Source organism: Pezoporus wallicus, unplaced genomic scaffold (assembly GCF_028554395.1).
Source record: "Pezoporus wallicus isolate ANWC-B61680 ecotype Strahan unplaced genomic scaffold, APGP_CSIRO_Pwel_v1 contig_1739, whole genome shotgun sequence".
NCBI lineage: Eukaryota > Metazoa > Chordata > Aves > Psittaciformes > Psittacidae > Pezoporus > Pezoporus wallicus.
This window is the reverse complement of record NW_026637351.1, coordinates 925,159-937,625: the sequence shown is the minus strand read 5'-3', so window position 1 is coordinate 937,625 and position 12,467 is coordinate 925,159. Positions and strand designations below refer to the sequence as shown.

General features: G+C 44.6%; 1 protein-coding gene across 1 annotated transcript in view; it reads right to left on the bottom strand.

Annotated features, from left to right (window-relative positions):
• The window catches only part of PDXK (pyridoxal kinase), a 55,373-nt gene extending 46,212 nt beyond the window's left edge, over positions 1-9,161 (bottom strand). Inside the window, exon 1 of the mRNA XM_057405037.1 lies at positions 8,978-9,161. Coding sequence (XP_057261020.1) covers positions 8,978-9,070 — 93 coding nt within the window. The 5' untranslated portion in view covers positions 9,071-9,161. The remainder of the gene's footprint in view (positions 1-8,977) is intronic.
• Positions 9,162-12,467: the final 3,306 nt, after the last annotated feature.

The following is a 12,467-nucleotide window of genomic DNA, read 5'->3' as shown; positions in this document are numbered from 1 at the left end:
ATATCATCAGCATTTTTTCACAGGCTACTTAAACAAACAGCCTGTAGTGCCTGTGAGACACATGCTCATCACCTTTACTCCAGGCATTACACCAGTTCAGGATCGACCCAACTGCAGAGTCAAAAGATTTGTAGTACAGCTGCTTTATTAACCTTCCTATGGGCAGGTGGTCATTCCTGCCATCTGGGGTGGGATCAAGTGATGAATCTGCACGACACTGATTTATAAATGCTAAGGTAAATGAAAGACAAGGAAATAATAGCTTCTGTTTCCCCCTTAATTCTTCCCACTAAAGGGCAAACACAAAAAAGGGAGAATGAGGTGATGCTGTGGGTGACTGAATGCCTTCCACCAACAAAATACATTCCTCCCCCTCCATCCTGAGACTTTCATTGTTATTGTTAGGTAACAGTGACTTTAGATACTGGTTTCAGATGGGGAAGCTAGTTTGCATAAACCTTTGAAGAGTTATAAAATCTGCAGGTTCACTGCAAATTTCAGATTCATCATCCCTATGCTGCTTCCTTCTACACTTGGATGTAATTTGACAAAAACACCATACTTGTCACTGCAAACTCTGCCAACTGGAATCATGCAGTTCTTCCTACACAAGTTTACAAACACTGGTTAGGAGAAGCAGACATACAGAGCAGCAACAGGTCCAACAGGCATGGACTGAATTTCATTTATTTCAGTAAATGAAATGGCAAGGGGGATCCCACAACACATTAGTTTCCTCTGATTTTTATTTGCTTTTTATTCCTGCTGTTTGTCTTTTAGATAGCTAGCGCTGTATCACCAGTCCATTAGCAAGGCATGACAAGAACATTATGTACATCTAAGGTGGAGTTATCCATCAAGAGATTTCGTTTATCCAGCACATATGCTTTATTTGGCCTTCTTAGGTAGCTAATGAATGGATCCCACCCTCCTACCAAAGCTTTAGATGTTAAACTGCAAGATAACAGATGCTTGTAAAAACAGAACAGGAAACAACTCCCTGAAGGAGGTGCCACGTTCTGTGAAGATCACACCAAGACTACCACAGGGAAAGAATGAAAGAATGAAGCCTCTGGAGAACAGTTAAATGTGTCACTAATTTCTTCAGAGCAAGCAAATTGTCTTAGATAAGAGCATATTTTGAAGAATGCTTCCTTCAGTTGATGCCAGGTAGAGGAACCTGGGGCTTGCTCCTGCTCTGGCACCTGTTAAGCCAAAAGAAACTTCTGTGGGGCTGTGCAGGGAACTGGATCAGGAAATTGACTCACAAGGAAAACAAACATTTTCTGAATTTTCCTCTCTGTAAAGTTATTTATAACCTGGGTGGCTTCTTTGAGCAGTCTACCGCCCAGCCTCAAAAAGTTACTTTCCTTGAAGAGTTGACATAGACAGCATTTAGTGCAGGTGGAAGAACCAGCTGGTGCTGGTAAGAGAAGAACAAGTTCCTGAAGCTGGCTTTGCTACTGAAGCCAGCAGATTGTGAAACTATACCCCAGAGGACAGATGACAATATAACCTCTTAAAAGAGTTGCCATGTATTTGTTTGGTTGTTGCATGAATGAACAGATGCACAACGTTACTTCTAGCTACAGTGAGCACAGAAAAAACTATCCCAACCATAAAGCCACTGGCAATATTTGAGCACAAAAGGAATGAGGTGTGACACAGACTACAGCTTGTGCTGATCCACAAACAGCAACAACAATTAATGTGCTGCAGGAAATACTATCCCTGCAGGTCTCGGTTTTATCCATTTTTCTAAAACTTTTTTCCTATTTTTGTTAGCTGCTCTGTGTATGAGGGTTTCCAAAGGTAACATGGTGCCCACCCATATGAAACAGGACCTCTATTCCATGATACAGGCAGGGAGGGAGGGAGGCAGGGAGGGTAAAAGAATTTTCCTTCGGCAGTATTCGTCATCCAAAACAAATGCTGTAAAATACACGAAGATGCAGAGAACTATAAAAAATACATATATATTTTAATTGCTTAGATTTAGGCCAGACTTTACTAAATGGAATGTTAAAGAAAATATTCTTGGCTTTATTGGCTAGCAATCTGCCAATTTAAGTAACAAAAAATGTTGCCGTATTCTGATATTGTGGGACAGACCAGCACTTTACTACTTTGGCAGTTGCAAGTAGAAGGACCTAATGAATGCTATTTTTGAAGATCACCATGGATTCCCTTCCTTGACCTTATCAATGTCATTGATAGCTGTGTCATCCTTGTTTGAGATTTATACACAGATCATCTTCTGAGAAGTAAAATATGACTGGAACCTGCAGAGGGGAAAAGGGGAAGAGTTGTGATCAGACTGGAAAGGATCTGCTGGTCAGGAAATCCATTTACTTCTGCTTTTGGAAAACACTGCATCTACAGATCAGAAAGTGGGTCTCTAGCTTTTGCTCTGACATGGGGAAAGAGACCATTTTCCAGTATGTCTCTAGCACCTCCTCAAGCCTACACATCCCTCTGACAAAAGGTGCATTGTACTTCCAAGGGAGCCAAGTTAAATCACAATGGAAGGATTTCTACTCATCTCAAACTAGTCCATTTGCTTAAAATTTACACAGGATGACAGAAGGTGAAGTGCAGTTTGGTTTTTTTGCTTGTGTTTGGTTTTGGGGTTGTTGCTGGGGTTTAGTGTTGGTTTGGGTTTTTTTTTTTTTGGTGGTGGTGGTGGGTTTTTCGCTTTTTAATGAACCACACAAGAAGTTTTGGTATCACAGTTCTCTCCCTTGCTCTATGGGTAATTGTTCCAGATGTTAAGGGAACTTGGTGCCATGGATGAATTAGCACCAACAAATATGAGCCCTGAACAAACATTTGGAAAAATTCGGAGAGTTCAGCATAGTAGTATTTTTTTTTCTGTGACAAGTTACAGCACTGTTGCCAAGCCACAAGAAGATGAAGTGGTCTGGCTTCTGTTGGGGCACATATTATTATCAACATGGACCTTCTTGGCCTGTTTCAAACACTATGCTCATTTGGTTTTTCCCCCTATATTCAGATGCACACTTTATCACACACAGTAATTTCAGAAGAATGGACGTTTTATGTACCGGGACTAACGTTCAACTCCTCACATTAACCTTGCTTCACCAACTCAAGCCTGTTTTCCACACAACACAAGCAACTGAAGTGGAACTTCCACTTGCATCTTTTCAGCCTAAAGAAGCTAAAAATACCTGCCTGGCACATGTTCAGTCAGCCATGGATAATATTGCATCCCTTATCTAAAATGACTAAATATACTCTTCAAGGAAAGGTGACCAGCATTTTTTGATATAAATAGAAACAATGAAAAGTAAGTAACAATACAGAAGGGAGATTTTAAAGGTTTCATTAGCTTGTATGTCATCTATTTTTCTCAGGTTTACCTTTGTACCATACTCATACATACAACTAAAAATTCATTTTTTATTTCAAAGTATATTTTTCTTTTTAATAATTTCAATAAATTTTAATCTATATATGCAATTAAGTTTAACTTGAAGCCCCTGCCCTGAAATCTGATCATTATTGGCTTACCTATCCTTTGTTTACACAGGGAAAAAATATTCTCTCAGCTATTTCACTTGGAGCAGAAACAAGACATAATAACTGCAAGAATTCAAACAAAAAAAAAATTAGAATAAAAATCAAAGCCTTAAAGATAGAACACAAGGACATTTGCTAATAAAAAAATGCCTTAAGCAAGTAAACGCTACTGAGTCTCTGAGTACACAAACTGCTCCACACACAGTGCAGCTCAGCCTTTAGGCATGGTTTTCCAGTCCTTTAATAAGATTTGCAATTTCTTGACAACTCATTTTTATTTTTTTTTCCAAAGAAAGTGGGAGAATGACGGTAAGGCAGTTTTGCTTGCTCTGAAGTCAGATATCTGCACATACTCGTGGTCACTAAATAGTATCCCTTTCTTAATCTTTCCACTTTGCTGCGTCATGTTAGATGAAAAATTACATTTATGTAAAAAAAAAAAACAAAACAACCAACAAATAAACCCATAATCTACTATTTCTTCACTTCAGCACACAGTCCAGCGTAACGACGATATCAAATATCAGCCTATGCATCTGCATAGTTCCAATTTTCACAAAGTACACGGGAAAAGTTAGCAAATCTTAATAATGATAAATTATTGTAAATATTTATCATGATCTTTTTTAAAAGTTTAAAATGCCAACTGATCAACTGGCCCCATACACACTCCAAAATGCAAAATAAATGTTAATGCATCCTAGAATGCTTTTTGTCAGCTTTTCAACTGTAATATATAATCAACCTATATTGTATGACTCTATTTTCATGACTGGTAGGAACAGTTACGAATACCGCTATCACATCCTTAGACTTGACCTCAAATGATGAAGGTTCAGTCAGCTGTGCTCTCAGCTTCATAGAGACTGTGTTTGGCTCTGTCACCTAGAGTCTGCATCACATTAGCACTCCTTTTAGGCAGGCTTAAATTAGTTTTTCAAATCAATTATTTTGCATTAGTAATTGAAAAGTTTTCTGTAAAAAGTTTGTGAAGAAATTTGGGATCTCTTAGTTCACAGTTCTACACAAACATAAAATAGTTTATGACTACTGTGAAGTAAAAGTGACACCCCCATATTTTTCCCCATTCTTTGCCTCAGTCTGGTCACCTTCAAGTAATGTTAAAGTGCTAAAAGACTGACACACAAACTGGGGTTTTCTACTGTTTCAGTCTTTCAAGGAATATTCCACTTTCTTGTCCTCTCCCAGTCCTGTCCCTCTCCCCTTCCAGTTTACCATACAGATCAAAAGTCCACCTCCTACAATCTCCTCAGAAGTTCAAAGTTCTCATGGTACCGCTGAGCTCCCAGAGAGCCAGACCCATCCTTTCTTCATAGGTGGGTTAATCTGGATGAGTTTTGCTTTTTTTTTTTTCTTGGGGGGGCGGGGTGGGGGGTGGGGGGTGGTTCTTTTGTGTGATTCTTTTTCTTGTTGGGGTGGTTTTATTTCGGTTGTTTTGTTGTTTTTTTTTTAATTCATCTGTCCTTTCTGTCCCTTGTTTACCTTTCTTACAAGAACAAAAACAGAAGCAATGAAAAAAAAATTAAGTAAGGGTTTTTCAGCCTTTGATCTGTAACAAAAATAAGGGCTAGCCGGCAGGAACATTTCTTAGTTATTCTGTAAACATTTGATTGATTCATCCTTCTTCTGACTCATATAATTAACACAATAGAAGTAGGTTCTGAAAAACAGAACAATCTTAAATATGAGATGCTCTTTTTTTCTGTCTCTTTCTGTACAATCCTTAATCTGTTTGGCTATGTTGTTCAACAAAAGAAAGAAAGAAAAAAAGAAAAAAAGCGCCTTAGACTTTTCTGCTAGAGCAGCAGATATCATTAAAGATAGGCTGATACTGATTTTGGTCTCAGCATATGAAAGCAAATTATACCCTTGGCTGAACTGTGCAGTGCAAAGACTATCCTTAAATATCAAAGAAATTACCATCTGTAGTGACCAAAGTTGCTTTCCCATCTTTTTTACAATTAAGAGGGAGCTAAAAATGTAGACTTACTGTTTCTTTTGCAGAAAAGAATCACAGAGGAGTAATCTAAGAATGAGAATCATCTGCCCTTACTAATACCTGAAAACTATTTCCATTCAGCAGGGGAGTGGGGGGTGGAGATAGTGAACAGGGAAGGATAATAATAAAAAATAATAATTGAACAGATTGCAAAAGGCCATCTTATCCTGTAAACTGCAGATGCTGTTTACGGTGGTGTCCCACAAATCAGAACAGACAATTTCATTCTCCAGACCCAAACAATTAATGGTATTTGGCCATGCTTGTAGCTCTATCTTCAAGATAAACAGATATAAAAGAAAGTCAAGAATTAAATGCCAAAACATGACAAGATGTTCTCAAATTCTGAGACAGACAACAATTCTGAGGCAGACAAAACCAAAACCAAAAAGATAATAATGTCCATTAGCATTATCAAACAACATAAGAACATAATGTACAGAACTCTGTGGATCTCAGTGTTACCTACACATAAGCAAAGATCAACAGCCTCTGGCTTGCAGACAGGAGCAGAATGTAGTCCAGTGGAAACCAAATTCTCATGCAAGTACTCAGGGGAAACTGGCTGTAACTTTCTCCTTTCCCTTCCTTGTACTCTCTAACCTCTTTCTGGAAAACTCAGAGAGGCTGCTCTTCCTCTCTTAGATGCTGGACAATCCTAAACCGTTTCCTGATACCAAAACCTGCTCAGGTTACACAACTGCAAATTAAGACTATTTTAAAAATAATACTGAACCACCTTTTAAAGAGACAGTAAAGCCATGCAAGTAAAAACTGTTTCACCTCTTGACAAGACAGAATTCAAAGCACAGCTGAGGACAGTTCCCTTCCCGGTGTTTTACCTGGGAAATGCAAAAGTGTGTTTCCTCCAAGACCTACTAGTTAATCTAAAATCCCAAACTACTTGAACAAATGTATTTTAACCTGAAATAGTGTAAAGGGTTCTAACACTTCTCACTCTGCTGGATTACTTCCATTATTATAACTGCTTTAATATATGATCTAATTATCTTTTGTTGTGTTTGCTATACAGAAAGTGTTTGCTATATACTTACAAGAGAAAGTCTTCCCACAAACCTACTTGTTAAAAAGTTTAGCTTTTAGTGTACTGGAAGCCTAACAAAACAAGCCAATTGATTAAAAAAGATAAAATAAAAAAGATATGAGAGTTCTCTGTTGTGCACATTGTTACACCAGCTACTGCTAATAAATAATAATGCCATAGACTTCCACTAAAGATAAGTCATTTAAACATGCCTGATGTTTTTTCAGAAGTCTGCAAACAAGAGGTGAAACTATGTCTGGTTTTCTATTTGGATGCTGCTGTCCAAATGCAGATTCCTGAACTGTTCTGTCAGGATTTCAGCCCATCAGACCTCACAGGGACATGCACACACACATCTGCATATTGAGTCTTGCAATGTCAACACTGATGAGTTTAGAAGGAAGCCTCATTTAACCATTACTGATTCAGAAGACCAAAGTAAAAAAGAGAATGGGAAATAACATAAGCATGCCAGATCCTCAAGCCTAAAATTACATTTTATTTTTATCTACATAAAACCAAACCAAATCGAAGAGGCTTAGCGTTGCAATTCATTTCCTTGTTTAAAAAGGAAGGTTTCACTTGGTGACAATTTGCTACATCTGATGCTCTAGTAAAATCAGGGTTTAAATAACTTTCTAGCAAGGACATCTTCATTGAGGGTTGCCTACACAGGCTTTTCAAGTGCAGTTTGTAGTGACAGGAATTCAGTTGTTCCCCAATTACCTTTTTTCACCCCAGCATCTTCTCGTTATGCTATACACTGAGGAACATTACACACTGTGAGTGTGATAGCCTCCTAAACAGAACCCAGCTACAACATCAATAGGCCTTTTTAACTATGGCAGTATTTTAGTGTCATAGTCAAGGAACTAAAGACACTTCACAGGAACTGACTTGCCGAGTCATACAAGACACCCATACACAGGCTAATATGCCACAGAAAGGTTGAGTTACAGAAGAGTAAAGAGAACCTTTGACGCAAAATTAAAGTTAAGAGACTAGAGATTTCAGGAATAAATACTACTGGGTGCCCCTGTCATACCACAAAAATAGCTGGAGGGGGCAGAAGAGCGTGAAAGGGGGAGCTCAATTTAGAGATCATTCTGGTAGAATAGGAGGGACAGCTGGGCCAGAGATCATGACAACCTTCAGGCATGGGTCTTCACATACACAGATTTCCTATAATGCATGGATTTCATATGTACATTACCCTTCACCACATACTAATTTTCAAGAGACTTGGTTACATTATAATTGGATGGCAATAAGGGAATGTGATGTTTATGTTGTCGCTGGCCTGGTCTCAAGTGCGTGATTTATCAGACTGTACCATCTCTCATATATAATCAAGTGAAATCACGCTATTGCTTGTTAAGCACGTACCAAGATAACCAATGTACCAACACACTGTGTTCTGGCAATGAAATTCCTGGACAGCAAGCTCTGCAGGTCAAGGAACAAAGACTTCTTGACGGTAAGGTCCCCTTAGGATAGAGACACTTCAGAAAAGAGAACAGTGGCATGTGTAAAGGTTCACCCCAAAGCACACCAATGTTTTCTCACCATCAGCTAGACCTTGGCAAGCAACTCTGAATTCAGCACATGCCAGCCCTGAAGGCCAAGATCCAATTATACACTCAAGCCCCTGAGCATGTCAGTTAGTTTCTCTGCTCTAGCCTTATACAGCCATTAAGTGGTACTTACACTCTACTCCAGCTTCCCCAGATCCTTAGAAATTGAGGGGTGGGAACTTACCCAGCTCCACCGCCAAAGACTCTTCTTAACTCTCATCCCAGCATCACAAGGACCTCATTCCAGCAAGCCGAGCTCCCTGTCCCCAGCGCAGGGCACCCAAACCCAACCTGTTACCAGAAGGTGGCCCGCTGTCGCCCTCAAGCCGCAGCGCCCGCTCGACACCGGAGCACATGCCCGGCGGCACACACAGGCTCCCGCACCGGCAGCGCCCCCAGTCCCCCTCTCTTTAAACCGGCTCGCCGTAACACCGCCACAAGCCAGCAGGAATAAGACATGACGTTAGCGGGAGCCGCCGGCCAGGGCCGTGCGGCGCGCAGCCGGTACGAGGCTCGGCCGCCAGGGCCCCGTCTCGCCCGAGTGCGCGGAGACCGTGTCGGTCACTTGACCCCGGCTCCTCCCGCCCCAGCCCCGCGCTCCGGTGCTCGGAAGCGCACCCGTGCGGGCTGCTCCCGGCCGTGCCCTGACCTTACCCCACAAGGCAAGGGGCGCCCACCCCCTGCGCCGGGCAGCCCTGCCGTCACACCTGCCCGACTCCCCTCGCCGCCCCGCGGAGGGGAAACAGCAGAGGGAGGAAGGGGCGCACGGCGGTCGGCCCGTCCGCGCCCGCTCACCTGCAGGGGGAAGGTGGCCGCCTTGTTGCCCACGTAGCCGCGGACGACGTGGCTTTGGATGGAGAGCACCCGGCACTCACGCTCCAGCTCCATGACTGCACCCGCAGCGGGCCGAGCTCGGCGGCGCCGGGAGCAAGGAGCAGGAGGCGGAGCGCGGAGGGCGTCACGCGCACGCCCTGCCCTCCCCTCCCCTCCCCGCCTGTCACACACACAGAACACTCCCCACCGCGGGCTCAGAGAACGTCCGGCGATGGGCGCGGACACCTAATGGCCGCCTCCGAGTCTCGCTGCTCAGGGGGAGGCAGCCGCCGCGGTGCCGCAGGGGGGCGAGGCACGGAGCCCCAGCGGCGCTCTCGCTGCAGGTCCCGCCGCGGCTGCCACACACGCGCACACAGTTCGTCACGCACCTCAACGGCCGCCCCCCCCGCCCTCGGCGGTGACAGGCGCCATCCCGCACGCATGGCTAACGCCTCATGCTGCCCGTCCCTCTGAGGCGAGCAGGGTGCCGCCTCCCCCTCGCCCACCGTCGGCAGCGGTAGGGCTGTGCCCCTCACCTCGGTGCCGGTGATGCGCGGAGTTTCCCGGTATCTCCGGTGCACCCATCCGGCACTGCAGTGAGGCGCTCGCCAACCCCACAGAGGCACTGCTGCAATGTCACCCAGACCTCCCCAGCACAGAGTCCCCGGGGCTATGGGTACCACAGACACTTTCTAGAGGCTCCGTGTCTCCACCCAAGCACCATGCAGGACACCCGTGGCCCACACATGTGGACACCCTTCTTCCAGTCCTGCATGTTGTGCTGGGCTCTCTCCTGCCCTCGCTGCGCAGACCACGGCACCAGGTACCCTGAGCACGTTTCCAGTGCCCATAGGTACATGCTGGTCAGTGCGCATCACATTGACCATCCAGCCCTCTGCCACCCATCCTGTGCATTAACCATCATTTGCTGTCCACACTTCACTGTGGCAGTAGCCACCTACACCTTCCCCACAGGAACAGCAAAGTGCAGCACATACATCCCATCTGTACTTCCCCTTCTCAAGTGTTTAGAAAGTCCTGTGGAGCCATGGATGCCCCAAGCAGCCCCACACAGTGCCTTGCAGTGGCACAGCAACCCAGGCAGCGGGTGCCCTGGTAGAGCACCACCCTTGCAGCTGGGTTTTGAAGTGAGCACAATTGTGTGTTATTGACACAAAACACCGCCTTCAGAGGGCTGCCAAAGTGAAAGAAGATGTATGTGTTATTTGGCAAGTGCTACAATACATCAAGACTCTGCTGAGATAGGACTTCATAATGTGTTTGGGAATTTCATCTTCCTCTGGCCATTTGTCATTACTGAACGTCACAGGTCCAGTCAAAGATCACAACAAGAAATAATGCCTGATGCCTATTGTTCTTCTTCATAGATAGCTTTAAACTGACTCTTGAATATTGTCATTATTTCTTAGCGACATGAAAGATCAATTTCCTCATCATAAGTAATCTTTTGGAAAATGAGGAAGTATACTGTCCTGTTTTCTGTTGTCACTCCAGCTGCAAGAAACAGGGCTTGTTCTAGGCTGGCCTTACTACTGTGAGTTTCATCACCTATAAATTCAGGTATTTTCTTGAACTGTAGAAACTGGCGCATCTCCGTGGAGTATAGAGCCACAACAATGAATGATCCGCACCATGTATGCTACAGCTCCAGCGTCTGAGAAAGCTGCTGGAGTTCTCCTTGTATGAAGGATAACCTCCTTCACACAAGGGGTTTATCTCAAGGGGACACAGGTCTGGATGGCAGGGTAAGCCTGTATCACTTACTACTTAGGTGGTTTACAGGCAATTATAGACAAAGTCTTCCAGAGTCTCTTGGAAGGAGCATTTCCTACCCCACTTTAAAGAGAGAAATGCAGCATCGGAGAGGATCAGATCCTGGTCCACAGTGTGCTGAATTGTAGAAAGGGGGCTGCTCTGCTGGTAATCAGGCCTTGTAGCTAAGTTAGTGAAGTTTGTGTAGCTGGACAAGCAAAAAGAAGCAGAAGAGCCTGTAGAAGTACATGGAGTGGGGAAGGGAGTGTATGCAATAAAGTAGATAGCTGTGGTTATCCTTGTTATGGGTGGAGAGCTTGGAAAAGGCTCTGAAGTGCATACATATGGGTGTTGCACAAAAAAATGGACAATATTAATTTAAACACTGTTGAACATGAGGGGAGATGAGGGGTGGCCATGAGAGGTGAAGGGTGATTGTGAGGGGAAATCATGAGGGGAGAGGAAGGACAGTGATGAGGGAAGATCATGAGTGGAGAGGAAGGGCAGCTGTGAGGGAAGATCATAAGGGGAAATGAGGGGCAGCCAAGAGGAAAGGTCATGAGGGGAGAGGAGGGCTGGCCATGAGGAGCGATCATGAGGGGAGAAAAGAGGTGGCCATGAAGGAGATCATGAGGGGAGAGGAAGGGCAGCCATAAGGGAAGATCATGAGGGGAAATGAGGGGCAGCCACAAGGGAAGATCATGAGAGGAGAGGAGGGGCAGCCATGAGGGGAGATCATGAGGGCAGGGGAGGGGAGGCCATGAGAGGAGATTCTGAGGGGAGAGGAGGGATCGCCATGAAGGGAGATCATGAGGGGAGATGGTGTTGGGAAAGAAAGGGCAGCCATGAGGGGAGACCATAAGGGGAGAGGAAGGACGGCCATCAGGGGTGAGGGGCCATCGTGAGGGCAGATCATGAGGGGAGATGTTTGGCCATGAGGGAAAATGGTGACAGAAAAGAGGGGCAGTCATAAGGAGAGATCATGAGGGGAGAGCATGGGCATCCATGGGATGTGAAGGGTGGCCATGGGGGGACATTCATGAGGGAAGATCATGAGGGGAGATCATGAGGGGAGAGCAGGGGCAGCCATGGGGTGTGAGGGGCAGCTGTGGAGGGTAGAGGTGGCAGTTATACAATGTGGGCCACTATGGGGGGCAGATGAGGGGTGGCTGTGAGTAGAGGTCATCAGGGTCAGGCATAAGGGGAGATCTTGATGGGAGATCAGTTTGCCCTTAGTGACATGGTTTAGTGGTGGGCTTGGCTGTCCTGTGATAACAGTTGGACTCAATGATCTTAAAGGTCTTTTTCAACCTAGCTGATTCTATGATTTACAGCTGTTAGACCTCAAAACTGCCCAAGCATGTCTGACAATCTCAATGGAGCAAGTTCTTCCCCCAAGAAGGAAAGCACACCTCATACATTTAGTAATGCCTGCCCTTTGGTTTTCTACAACCACTACTCCTGCACCTAGTAGACCACATCGGCAAAGCAAGGATAGGCTCAAGGAGGTTTCACATTGCAGAGCACAGCTGATACCAGACTGTTCCTATACCTGACTGAGGGAACTACAGCTTAGGTAGGAATCATAGAATCATAGAACCATTTAGGTTGAACTCAATGATCTTGAGTCCAGCTGTTTATCTAGCACTGCCAAGTCCGCCACTAAACCAAGTCTCGTAAGGACCACAAGTCTTTTAAA